A 14,432-nucleotide genomic window follows, 5' to 3' on the forward strand; every position below is an offset into this window, starting at 1 on the left:
TGTGCTGACGTCACACGAATGCACTAAGGCTTTGTTTACGGAGGTAGTGACTTGAACCGGACTAGTGAAACAAATGTTTACATTCCATAATGTAAAGCTCTGCATCAGAACGCTCCTAGAACCTAGGATAAGAACACATTTCTATCAACCTTACCTTAGTATTAAAATGGTATTCATGATTTCTATTGTATTTGATATTAACTTTTCGATGAATCTATTTTCAGAAATTGCTTGAATCAGAAATAGAAATATTTTCTGATTTCAATGTGTTAAACGTTCCGAACATTTCTTTAGTGAATCTTAATGAAGTTAACCTCAAGATGAGTTCCAAAAGCATGTGTGATAGTACATAACAGCGTGGAAAAGATTGTGAAATATAGTGGTGAATAGTTTTCTTGCTATAGAATAGATCGAAAATAAATTATTGTTGTCAGATTTACATCTTAATCAAGTGTCGCTTACTCTCGTGCCTCAATAATTCTATGTACATCGTCTCATTGCGTAACAAAAAGAGATTGATAAGTTTAGATTATTTCAAGCTGAATGACATGAATGTCAATGTGAAGATATTTATATGAAGTTGATCATAGTGAAATTAATGAATGCTCTCACCTTGTAGAACAGTTCGGATTCGTACAATCCACCACCCCAAACTCTCAACATATTCATGTGAGTGTCTTTCGCAGCTCCAAGCAGATTTCTCAAAGTGGCCTCATCACTGCTCAGTTCCGGCAATATGTGAGCTGGTATATAATTACTGCCTTTCGCAAATATTTTGATGCCATTGATCTCAAAATAAAAAGTCAACCCTACGTGTAATGAGAATGAAATAGAAACATGCAAAAACAATATTAGAAGTGACGAACAATAACTTAAAATAAGAATAATAAATTTTGAGTGACTGAATGAAATAAGAATAACGATGAATGGAATAGTTTGCAGTTTTCAAGTTACAAAAAAGGAAAATTTCTAGTTGAAACATTCAAGCAAAATGAACAAACAACTAAATTAGAACATAAATAATCAAGGAAAAGGTTGGATGGAGCTAGTTTTAGTTTTAGTTTAGTTTCATCCTAACTCATTGACCAGCGCTGCTGGATAGGCTGTGTCAAGGGTTTATAAAACATGTCACAAGAGAGTTTCAAAATGTCATCTCACTATCAGGAAATTCACTCAGGCTATAAAATGAATGCTCCACCAAGAAAGATTTCAAAACTGCTCGGAATTTTCTATCACTTCCACTATCCTTGACCCATTCTGGCAGCTTATTGAACATTTTGAAAGCAATGAAAGGATAACTCTTCTGAGTCCTTGCTAAACGGCATCTTGGCATGTTGATAAGGTGAGTCTGACGGGTTCCATAGTCATGTATCTCACCACGAGTATCAGCACTCCTAGGTCTGTCTCTGATGCAAACCAGTCATTCAAGAATGTTCTGATTTACAACAGTAAGCCTTTTTAACATGTTGAAGAGTGGTCTGAAATGAGCCATGTAGTCACTGCCCGTGACTAGCACACGAAGAGCCTTTTTCTGCAGAAGCAGCACATCACCAAGTCGTCCAGAGTGTCCCCCCACTGGTGAAGTCCATAACAGACATGGCTGTGAAGCATGGCATAGTAGACAGTGAGGAGGTATCCGGCACCAATTTCAGATTTCAACTTTCGCAGAAGATAGAGCGCACTGGACAGCTTGGAGCAAACATTGACAATATGACTTGTCCAGCTTATTCTGGTATTCAAGGAGAATCCCAGCAACTTTACATCAGTTTCCACTCGACCAGCCTGTCCCAAGGAGCAGAGAAGCTTCTATATCTTGTCCTTGTTCAGCAGCAACTTGTTCTGGTTGAACCAGCTCTCAGCAGACCTCAAAGAATCATCAGCAGCTTGCCTCAGCAACTGCACATCACGCCCAAGGATAGTGTATAGCAGGTTGCCTCGATCGCGTCTACGTACGCGCATGAGATGGCATGAGCCTACGTCAAACTCCGACCTCTCGGCCGGCAAACGCTGGCTTCCCATATGGATTACATACAAAACACCGCGTCAAATACCAATTCCTCACATAAAAACCGCTGTATTGATGAGAAAATTAAATATGCCATTCATTTCAGAAAGAAACTAGCTTTACATCAATATTTATTTTGAAACCATTAATTTATTTCGAAAAGTGTAGAAAGTCCTTGAATCTTTGACTATATTCAATCAGTAAAACCGATTCATATTTGTGATAAGGCTGGTAACTTATTTGTTTTGGACTTATTTTGAACAATAATTCGACAAATAAAGCGAACAAATATAATTTTATGATGATCGTCCAATTATATTTAAAAATGATTGTTTCTTATTTGACAATCGTTTGTGAAAGTTGATAGTATCGTCGCCCGGAATGCTAGTTGCAAACATTTGTATATGAGTATTTGTTTAGGACTTTATTATTGACAAATACCTAGAATCAATTTAGCGAATTCATGGAACTGTTCACCATGGTTACAAGCTATTTTTAGATGTTGAACTGTCTGGTTACTGATAATTATTTCAGTTGTCTACTGGAAAGCGTAGTGCCAACACGTTTCTCTTTTATTGTGTTTTTGTTTCTACTCAGTGCAGTATTATTATTATTGACGATTATTAGTATAATTTATTGATTCTTTTCATGGAACACAAATTTACATAGGAAACATCATATTATTCACAGCATACTGTTATTTTTGATTTCAATGTGTCCATGGGATACTTGTGAATGCAAAGAACACTTGTGTAAAGCAAGATTTGATCTCAATTATAATTCAAATTCTTAATTATAACTCTAAATACCATATAACAATTTTTCATAAAATGTTTAAACTACCTTACAGTATGGTAGTGTAATGCACTTTATTTGTTGATAAAATAAAAGCATTGAAAGTAGTGATTATCTATTTTTTTCATAATTAGTATAAATAAAAATCTTCATGATGTTTAAATGATGTTCATACATAGGGCTTATCTAGACTGTTTATTTTTGTGATAATGCTAGGCAACCGTTGATGGGTTCGCATTGTTTCAGGAGTTAGATAATGTTAATATTCTGAAATTCCTAAAGAAGCTGTTAGTTCTTTCCACAGACCTTCATAAGAATGATTTTTTTAATGATTTCTGAAAGAGAATAGAATCTACATAAGAGAAAGAACTGAAACAATGCAGAAAAAAAATAAGAGAAAGTACAAAAACGTATTTGAAATGGTATTATCAAATCGAATGGTGTGTTCAAATGATCTGTTTTAGACTCGCCAGTAACATTTATAGGATTTTTATTGAAAATTGGTTCTGATATTGTTTCAAAGAGGATAAAATGCTGAAAATTTTGATGTCACTCACCTCTTTGTAGTGTTGGTGGTTAATTTGCTATGAGGGCTCAATATTGGGCATTTTTATGTTTGAATGCATGTTGAGCCGGGCCGAGAGGTCGCAGCATGACGTCACACCATAGCCGGCTGCGTTCTCCATGCGTCTTATGTGATCAAGGCAACCTTCTATATACCATTCTTGCATCACGCAACTTGTATCAACTTCTCAACAGCAGTGATGGCTGGTCTACCCTTTAGAAAGTCATGCTGGCAAGATGAAGAGAGAACTTCATTCATAAAATAGGCCATCAACTGCTCCCTCATATCAACCTCAATTATTTTGGCAAACACAGACTCAATAGAGATTGGTCGAAAACTACCCATCATAGTTCCAGGGCCCTTCTTGTACACTGGAACAGTCCTGGAAATCTTCAGCTCGTCTGGGAAAACTCCCACGTTCAAACTTTGATTTATAAACTTTGTGAGTGGAGCAGCAATCGGATGAATGATTCGTTTCAGTACAGGAATGGAGAGGCCATATACATCCTATGAGAGTTTTTGAAACCAGAAACTATTCGTATCACAGTGGTCTCTTCAATTGGCCTCCAATTTGTAAAGGCTGCACCATTGACAGGGTGGCCACCCATTTTAGAATAAAGAATTCATGAGAAATTCCCGGTTTTTCAGAATAAAATTTCAATTTTTTCAGGTAGATTATCCGCGGTATTTGAGGAACAAGATACATTCGTAAATAATTTATTATGGAGATCTTCAGTTTCATCTTCCATGACGAATTGCGAACAGCATATTTAAATTTCCAAATATATTGATAATTTTGACATTACATGAATATCTATGTTTTTAGATATTTTTTTTTAGGTTAGGTAGTTCAAAAACATTGCCAAATATTATTGCTAGCCATCAAGTTTTTTTTATATGAGTTTATTGTTACAGTACCCTTCTTTACGAAGTTAATTGAAATTTATAACAAAATCATGAGTAGTTGGAAAAATTAATGAGGAATTCACGGTATTTCACCCGGTTAGTAAAATCATGAGGAATTCAAGGTTTTCCCGGTAGATGGCCACCCTGATTGAGCATAACATCCTCCCCCTGATCCACCGGAGTCAAAACAGGCATGCCTGCAACAAGATCTCACACAACTGACAAAAATTAGGAGTTGAATTCATCAGGACTGGCCAAACAATGGATTGGGGAGTATATTTCCTTTTGACAATACTCCATACTGCCTTTGCCGTATTACAAGACGAAATAACAGCACTCATTAAATTTCCTCTTGGCTTCATCAATCTTGCGGCGGTATTCCCTCTTATATCCGTGATATCGCTGATAATATGTCACACAGATGAGAGTCCTGTGCATGCCTTCATCATCACATTGTACTAAAGTGTCATGTGTAATATTACATTTTTTCTCGATTAAAATCGAATCTTCAATTCGAGATCTATAAAACGTGATAGTAAATATCAGAGTAATCGATATGAGGACAACTTTTTAACTGAGAATTTATCGTAAATAATTGTGTTGCTCATTACATGGTATCACCGAAACTGAGTTGACAGAATTAACAGATAAATAGATCATTATAAATATAGAGGATATATATATAAATTTAAAATAACAGTTTCGAAATAAAGTTTTATTGAGAACAAATGTAAAATGTAAATTCTAAACTTGTAATTTATAATTTTTTGGAATTTAATATCGGTGACGTGTTCATAACGTTGTCACTGGTTTGAGGTGGCTTTGCTCTGTACTTTGTGGTTTTTCTCTCTAAAAAATGGTGGCTGGCTATGTGTTCTGGTTTTGTGTTCTCTGAATATTTTTCTGTTTAAGTAAATTTTTAATGTTTTAAATTGAGTTTTGAACAGTTTTATGGTGTTCTAATTTTGTCTAAAATTGTTTTGTGTGTATACAAGCCTATACCATAGCCATTGTTTTTCAACTATACAAATGGATAAGTATTTAGCCTGTAATGATGTTAGATGCTTAAGTGTGTAAGGTATTATTTTTTGGATTTGTGTTGTATATTGCAAAAATTCTTCTGAAGATTATAAGTTGGTTTGCTCTGAAAACTGGATTTCTCATTCATAGGCGATAGATCCATTCATAGTTTATCAAGAATCTACCATTTTGGAGCCGATAGCTTCCTGTAGGTTAATAGGTGTGAAATGCTATCCAACCTATTTAGGAGAAATTGGTAGCACGGCAAATGTTACCCCTGTGGTGGGACCAAATTACAAAATAAATATGTCCCAAATGGTACGCCCTGGTGTGGGACTCAAACTACAAAATATATCCCTGGTTATGAAAAATTATTAGTAGGCTGATGTCTTGATAGGTTATGAATGGTATGCTGCTGAATGGGAGGTCAGTTCTGAAGTGGTTAAGTTTTAATGAATAGATATCAGTGCATATTACAAAATGGCAAACATTAAAAATGATCTGAATCTTATAGCGTTCTTAACACAAAAGTTTGATGAGCAAAATGCTAGGTTTGATGAGCTAAATGCTAGATTTGATGAGCAAAATGCTAAGTTTGATGAGCAAAATGCTAAGATTGATAATTTGAAACAAGATCAAAGTGCTAGGTTTGATGATATAAAGCAAGAATGTACTGGTATAAGAATAGAGGAGGTTAGTATAAACCTTCTATTAAAAGATACACATGAAACATTGATTGATAATCATGAAGATGAAAGCAAATTGAAGCAGGATGATAGTAGTGTTTAGATACAAGATCAATTATTTCAAGTTTCAGATAATGTAGGCCTAGTTACTGTTATTGAAAAAGTAAATCCTAGTGAGATAGTAGAATTGAGTAATGTAGTAGGTAGGGAGTTGTCTTTATTGAAAGTCAACAGTAAAGAAAGTAGTATTGCCAAATTGAATGTTAGGAAAACAGTAAATAAAGTGAATGTTTACATGAGACAGGTTTCTGTAGAGGTTAGGAACAATGTAAACAAAATGAATCTTGCTTTGAATCAAGTTGATGAATTCAACTTTCTACTAAAAATTGAAAAAGTGTATGCAAAGCATTATCTAGTGAACATGACTGACTTTTGTAAGCAAAATGGCTTTGTTGAAACAAATAAACCCATGAATAAAATTATGTTCTTAAAGAAAACAAAGCACAAAGTCACCATTGATGTGTTAGTATTCAAAGGTTGTTTCAAGTTGCTTACTTACAAGATGATGACTGTGAATCACATGATGAAAGGGTATTCCCCGGCACTATGTTATGATTAGGAATCCTGTGTTATGCCAGGATTCAGAATAGCATAATCGCTACGCAGTGTATGATAAGAGTCCATAATTGTGTCTTTTTTCTTTCCTGTAGCCTATTTTTCTTGGCCCTTAATCGTTTCAAATTTCGAGTCTTTCCTGTCTTTGTGTAATGTTCAGTAAATTTCTTCTATGATGCATATCTTAACCAATCTTGTCCATAGTCATTTAAATTTGTATTTTTTTCTGAAATAATTTTGGAAGTTAAAATAGTAGCTTATTTTCCTAATCTTTAAATTGTTGATAAAACTTAACTTTTCTAAAATCTATCCATTGTAGTGTAAATAATTGTTTGCTTGCAGTATATTTTTTCATCATATATTACATATTTTAATTATGTCTATTTTTGTCAGGTATCATATTAGGTAACTAGGTTTTTCAGAGCGAATTATGTCCCATTTTCTCATTTTCAGTATATTTTATTAAATATACTTCCTTATGAAATTTTAGTACTGACATGTAGGATAGGCTCTAATTAATCTTTCTCTTCCTTGTATTATTTAGGAAATTTATTTACCCAATTTTCTTTTTCTCTTATTTGCATTTTTTAGGGAACTTATTTACCCATTATCCATCTTGATTGTCTTTGTATTGTAATCTTGAAATGGTTTGTACTTATTATACAGTCTTCAAATTCTGAAATTATTTAAAAAATAAATGGTTCAATTTAGAACATGCTGAAATTTAATCATATATATAAATTCTTTTGTTATAATAATAAAACTTCAAAATTTAAAAGTATTAATGAATTGTGTCGCCATATATATGAGATGTTCAATATAAATGAAAGTTAACTTGAATAATAATGTTTTCATTAAATAAAAACGTCTTGTCATATTATTAATTGAAATGAGTTAAAGATTAAAATTTTTCTAAAGTTTTTGTAATTGATGTCTTTTTCTAAATTTTGAAAACTGTTTGTTCTATAAATTTTGATATGATTGATCATCATTTGAAATGGATGCTGGAGTGTATGTAGAATTTTTAGTGGGGTTTGTTGATTAGAATTTTGCTGGTATGAGATTGTTTTTTGAGATGGAAACCCATTATTGCCTAAAGAAGGAATAACAGAGGTTATGACTTAGAGAGGCAGTAATGAGATAATATTTTTTGTGTTGATTACTTATGTTGATTGCCATAGATGCAAAATAATGATTAATAATGTTGATTGCCATAGATGCAGATGATTACTTATGAATATTGATTGCCTTTGAAGCAAAATATTATTGATGTTTTGAATGATTTCTTTTTTAATGATTGATAGTAAAGTTTTGTCATGAAATGTAGTTTGTGTTTATAACATTGAAAAGTCGAAATAAACTATAGTATCCAACAAACGATGATTAGTAATATTGAATAATTTGCTTTTCATAAAATATTTGAACAGTGAATAAATGGAAATGAAATTATTTTTTTAATTAAAATGTTGTAATTGATGTCTCCAAATTTCACAATTTATGTATAGCTGACTGTATAATAAGATGTTAACAAATTTCATTTTTATATTGATTATATACTTGTAAATAATTTTCATGTGTATTAGATTGTATTGATAGCCTAATCAAAATTTTCTTTTTAGTTTATAAGCATTTTAAGATAACAGGTACAGCGTGGACATTAACATCGAAATAATTATCACGTGAATCTCGAAATCAGCAACAAGTGAACTCCATGAAGAGTGTTAAGAACATTTGGGTGATTTTCGAACTAGTGTGACTAATTAATTGACTATCTACACCAATGTCAACGCCAATAACTACACCGATGTCTACGCCAATGTCGATGCCAATGCCAACGCCAATATCTACTCCAATATCTACACCAATAACTACGCCAATATCTACGCTGATGCCTATGCCAATATCAACGCCAATATCTGCTCTGATGTCTACACCAATGCCAACGCCAATATCTATGTTGATGTCTATGCCGATGCCTGTGCTGATGCCAATGCCAATATCTACGTTGATGTCTACGCAGATGCCTGCGCCGATGCCAATGCCTGCGCCAATGTTGATGCCAATGCCTGCGCCAATGTTGATGCCAATGCCTACGACAATGCCAACGCCAATGCCGACACCAAAGCATACGCCAATGACAATGCCAACGCCTATTGCTGACCATGTAACTCAAACTTCAACACTACCACATTACCTGGAGGTAATTGCCATCCATGTTCACATTCACAACTTTGAATTCAGAATAACAGTCACAGTATCATGAAAGAATTGATTCAAAAAATCCTCTCCTAAATTATTCCTGTATGCAGAACTCTAAACCTTGAAAGCTGAAAATATAAAAAAAAACTAAACCTTACCTAAATTAATCCTCACCTAAGTTAATCCTGTATGCAGCGTCTATCTCTTTTCCAAAAAAACAAATTACATTGTCATTTCAAGCCTGAAATGTACATTGTATAATTATATGATACAAAATTTATGTGACTCTGTATCGAGTTTAGTATGCAGCCGTCTACTACAAACATGAGGCAATGCTAACTGAGATGTCACCTGTATTGAGTTTGGTATGCAGCCGTCTACTACAAGCATGAGGCAATGCTAACTGAGATGTCATGAGTGGAAGAAATGAACATTTTTTGATTTATTGAAATTTTATGTGAAAATTAAATGTAACAATTCATCAATTCATTTAAAAAAAATTTTTTTTTCAACATACTAAATTTTCATGCAATAAAAAATTGAATTTTTCTATCTATTAAATTTATGTGCAATTTCAAAAAACTATTCTTTTATATATATTAAACTTTCTGTTGAGATATTTTCCTTAAATTATAAAGCTAAATCAAAAGTAATTTTGATATTCTATACTTTGAAATATGGTTTGGAAACGTATAACAAATGCTATTGATGAATTTTTATAATAATTTTCAATATTATAGGATGACATGTAATGTTTTTATAGAAAAATTGTTACTGTTCTCGAATTTAATTTCAACAATTTCCATTTGTTTCAATGTAATTTTTTCTTTAAATTTTTAAACAGTAAAATTTTTTATGTCAAGAGGGGGGTATTTGTAATATTACATTTTTTCTCGATTAAAATTGAATCTTCAATTTGAGATCTATAAAACGTGATAGTAAATATCAGAGTAATTGATATGCGGACAACTTTTTAACTGAGAATTTATCTTAAATAATTGTGTTGCACATTACATGGTATCACCGAAACTGAGTTGACAGAATTAACAGATAAATAGATCATTAAAAATATAGAGGATATATATAAATTTAAAAAACAGTTTAGAAATAAAGTTTTATTGAGAACAAATGTAAAATGTAAATTCTAAACTTGCAATTTATATTTTTTTGGAATTTAATATCAGTGACGTGTTCATAACGCCGTCACTGGTTTGAGGTGTGGCTTTGCTCTGTACTTTGTGGTTCTTCTCTCTAAAAAATGGTGGCTGGCTATGTGTTCTGGTTTTGTGTTCTCTGAATATTTTTCTGTTTAAGTGAATTTTTAATGTTTTAAATTGAGTTTTGAACAGTTGTATGGTGTTCTAATTTTGTCTAAAATTGTTTTGTTTTATATACAAGCCTATAGCCATTGCTTTTCAACTATATAGATGGGTAAGTATTTAGCCTGTAATGATGTTAGATGCTTAAGTGTGTAAGGTATTATTTTTTGGATTTGTGTTGTATATTGCCAAAATTCTTCTGAAGATTATAAGTTGGTTTGCTCTGAAAACTGGATTTCTCATTCATAAGCAATAGATCCATTCATAGTTTATCAAGGATCTACCATTTTGGAGCCATTAACTTCCTTTAGGTTAATAGGTGTGAAATGCTATCCAACCTATTTAGGAGAAATTGGTAGCACGGCACATGTCTATGCACTCTCTCAATTCTTGAGTGTACCACAATCTAGATCTGAACTAGGTCTGGCTTGTGAACTGACTTGAGGAAAACCTTTTATGCAGAGCAGGAAAAACGGTGTTGAAAATTTGCGGAAAAGCACACAGGAAAAACTTGAAACAATCTCATTGTCCAAAAGATGCCAGCAAACTCCAGCCAGTAGAAACTCAAAATACTTCAGAGCATGATCTTTTATTGGACGATATTTGAAAACATATTGAGAGTGCCATGCAATTTTAGGGTCACCAGTAGCCTTACTAATTTCATCATCCTCTATAAGTGCATCATGATCAGCAACCAGTGGGTTTATTACACTCACATAATAATCAGATCGATCAAAACTTGTAGCAATAATATCTAGACAGTTTTGTCCTTCTAGTGGCATAGGGTCAGAGACAAAAACCAAAAGATCTCAGCAAGTGTATCACAGTATTAGCCTTTCGATCACTAGTCAAATTGAAATGCACATTGAAATTGCACGTTGAAGCCAAGTCGCTTGGTTCAAGTTATTTACATTTCAATTGGCCTAACTGACTTTGGTGTTCCTTCTATTACAACAAATTTATTCGGAAAGAACTGAAAAGAACTAATAAAGTTTCCATGTAAACAAAACGTTTTATGCAAGTGATGGAAACATGAATTCAAATACGTAAAGAGTGAGAATAGAAAAAACCTAGTTTTACCTTTCGAATAACGTTGTTTGTCAATTGGATCCTGAACGAGTCGGGCTGTTCTAAACCCGAACCGTGTAAGCATGGAGTTGGCCTCATTATTAGCATTGAGAGTGACATTCAGTAGATACAGATTCTGATCACCATAACCATTCGGCCACCATAGCTTCACTAAATCCTGCACAAACAAATAATACCATTTTCACCAACATAATCACTTCAAAGTAGATTGATTTGAATTTCTATTGAATTGGTATCGACAGATCCATTGCACAAAACAGCATTACGTTACTTAATCAAACAATAAACAACATATAGACAATATAACACTGGATATAATTATAGTAGAGTACGATTATTTAAAAAATCTAAGATTATGCAAAGCACATTGACCTACGCTTATCAAGACTTAGATTCGCCTGATTGTTTTAGATTCAAACTTACAATTTTAACAATGTTTCTACATGTAGGTGTTCAAAGTATAATGTTTATGTGGAACTTCCCTGAAACTAGTTTCAAGTCTTTAACTAAAGTGATTTCTGAGAAATTTAACAAAATATAATATAGAGTGTGATTGAAGTTTAAACGTCGACTCGCTCGAACACTTGGTGTCCCAGCCTGGTGTCCTAATACGGGCCTCTAAGTTTACATTTCAACGTTTCATATTTATTATTCAAATTTCTTGTTTATTATTTTTCATAAGAACAAGAACCTCTAAAAAATTATCTATTTAGTTAGTTGGAACTCACCTAAATCTGTAGATTAGCTTATCTCTCATCATCATCCGGCTCATTACCACAATACTTACAAGAACAAGCTCGGCACGTACAAGCTTAGGTTCATCAGGATCTTAGAGTTAGTTCATCATCCTTGACAAAAAAAAAATAAATAAAAAAAATACTGCCTGCCAGTGAGGAGTAGTCTGTGAAGTTAACTCACCCGTTGAACGTGTAGAGGATTGAAATCGAAGAACGCATAACCATTGGCGTCAAACACAACATGAACGGGAACGTGTGAGCTGACGGATGGGGTGAGCCCAGACAGGCTGACATCAGCCGTGCCCCTCATGTCTGCCCCGGGTGCGCCGTCTAAATGCACCCTACCCGAAACCACCCAGCCACTGCTCGTGTTTGTAGTCGATATACTTGTCGATCTGATCAACGCCGAATTGAAGGCTTCCACTTCCACACTTTTCCTGTTTCAAAAGATTATTCGTCATTAATATAATTTATTGTTTCACCCAATATTTGTACAATGCTCCTAATATGCTCATCAAACCTTTTTTGAATTCTAGTTTATCGAGGGAGAATGAATTTGAAAAGCTTCAAGGTAGCGAAGCAAGAAAAGTATTCTGTGTACATATAGTTTGGAAAGTATTAGCACATACAGGGTGGGTGAAAAGTCCGAGAATGGCTTAATATCTCATACACAAAGGTAATTTAATGGTGGGTGTGATTGGGGATCCTACTTAAATTGAAAATAGTACTTTACTATGACTTCAAAAATCTGGTCCGCCATCTTGGATCCGCCATATTGAATGCAACTTTATTTTTTTAAATAGGAAGGTGGTCATGCGATACATGATTTCGATACGAAATTTCAAGAAAAAATGAATGGCGGAAACCGCATATCGATATCTCAAACTGTTCAGAAGATATTCACATTATTAATCAATACCACTTATGTATTTCATTTCTGATATGAATGATAATTTACTGCGAAAGACACTCCCGAGAAATTTCTTTGTGGGAGATGCCATCAAAGAGCAATATCGTAAATTATTTTTGTTTTAAACAAAATACGTAAGATGAGTAAAAATAAACACTGTGCTAGCAACAGAACTTAGGGTAGGGTTGCAATTGATTAAAAAGAGAAACAAATATCTAAAACTAAACTTCGATGCAAAAGTTCAAGAAAACTGAGAGCAAATATATTAAAATATACTCTGGAAGTGAAATTACAGTGAGAAAAAATGGAATATGATGGAAGTACTTAATGATATGTTCAATGAGAAAAAAATGCAAAAATAATGAAGAGATGGATGATGAAATAATGGAGAGATGAGTGAATGGATGATATGAGCTAATAACAAAACTTGACCTAAAAGAAAAGAGTTCGTTCCGTACCTTTTACGTTATTACTTAAACATTTTGATTGTGATTCTGTTTATGATTTCCAAGTTGATATAATTAAATGTATGGTACCTAAATACAGGGTGCGGCAGCTACGATTAAGCATTTTTTAGGAGTAATAAAAAGTGACTCAGGATATATAATGGAAACATGTTTTTATTTTCTGAAGCGGTTCAATGTACCATTTTATATTACTTAGTTTTTGAAAATTATGTCCTGAAGATGGCGACCGTTAGCATCAATACATTGTTGAAGGCGATCTCTGAAGTTTTCAGCAGCTCTTGCACACATATCGCGGGGAATGGCATTCACTTCGTCAATAATCCGCTGTTTCAACATTGCTAGAGTGTGAGGGCGGCCTTTGAAAACCCTTTCCTTCAGATATCCCCAAAGAAAAAAGTCGCAAATGCTCAGATCTGGTGACCGCGCAGGCCACCCAACATCACCTCTCAAAGAGACTAGGCGTCCCGGAAACATCTCTCTCAAAACGTCTAGTGAAATTCGAGCTGTGTGAGCAGTAGCTCCATCTTGTTGGAACCACAAATCCGCCAGCCCGTGTTCTTCAACCATCTCTTCTAATTTGGGTTGCAGAAAGTTTCTCAACATCGAAACATAACGTTGGGAATTCACTGTCACGGTCACTTCTTCCTCCTCAAAAAAGTAGGGGCCAACCACGCCAAATTGTGATATGGCACACCACACCGTCACTTTAGGAGAATGTTGAGGTCTTTCATGAATAATTCGAGGGTTTTCTTCAGCCCAGTAGCGAAAATTTTGCTTATTCACGCACCCACTAAGATGAAAATGTGCCTCGTCACTACTAAAAAAAGCTGCATGTGGAGGGATTTGAGCAAGCATTTGCTCACACAAATTTTGTCGGTTGGCGTAGTCTACTGGGCGTAATTCTTGAGCAATCATTATTTTAAAAGGATGAAACTTTAAATCGAAATGTAAAATCCTTCTTGAACTGCGGTCTGAAATCCCCAATGCAAGAGAATGTCGTCGAGCAGAGCGTTCCGGTGATTGTTCGAATGCTGTTCTTACCCTCTGCACATTTTCTGGCGTTCTAATGGACTTGCGACGACAATGTGATTTGTTTTCAGTGTACTACCAGTTTCCTCC

At 34.0% G+C, this 14,432-nt stretch overlaps 1 protein-coding gene across 1 annotated transcript in view; it reads right to left on the reverse strand.

The window, feature by feature from the left end:
* LOC111044547 (beta-mannosidase) overlaps window positions 1-14,432 on the reverse strand; it is a 56,685-nt gene that overhangs the window by 18,946 nt on the left and 23,307 nt on the right. The window contains exons 6-8 of the mRNA XM_039425722.1: window positions 12,118-12,373; window positions 11,191-11,356; window positions 613-809 (exon numbers count right to left, since the gene is read on the reverse strand). Coding sequence (XP_039281656.1) covers window positions 613-809; window positions 11,191-11,356; window positions 12,118-12,373 — 619 coding nt within the window. The remainder of the gene's footprint in view (window positions 1-612; window positions 810-11,190; window positions 11,357-12,117; window positions 12,374-14,432) is intronic.

The sequence above is a fragment of the Nilaparvata lugens genome, chromosome 4 (assembly GCF_014356525.2).
Source record: "Nilaparvata lugens isolate BPH chromosome 4, ASM1435652v1, whole genome shotgun sequence".
Lineage (NCBI taxonomy): Eukaryota > Metazoa > Arthropoda > Insecta > Hemiptera > Delphacidae > Nilaparvata > Nilaparvata lugens.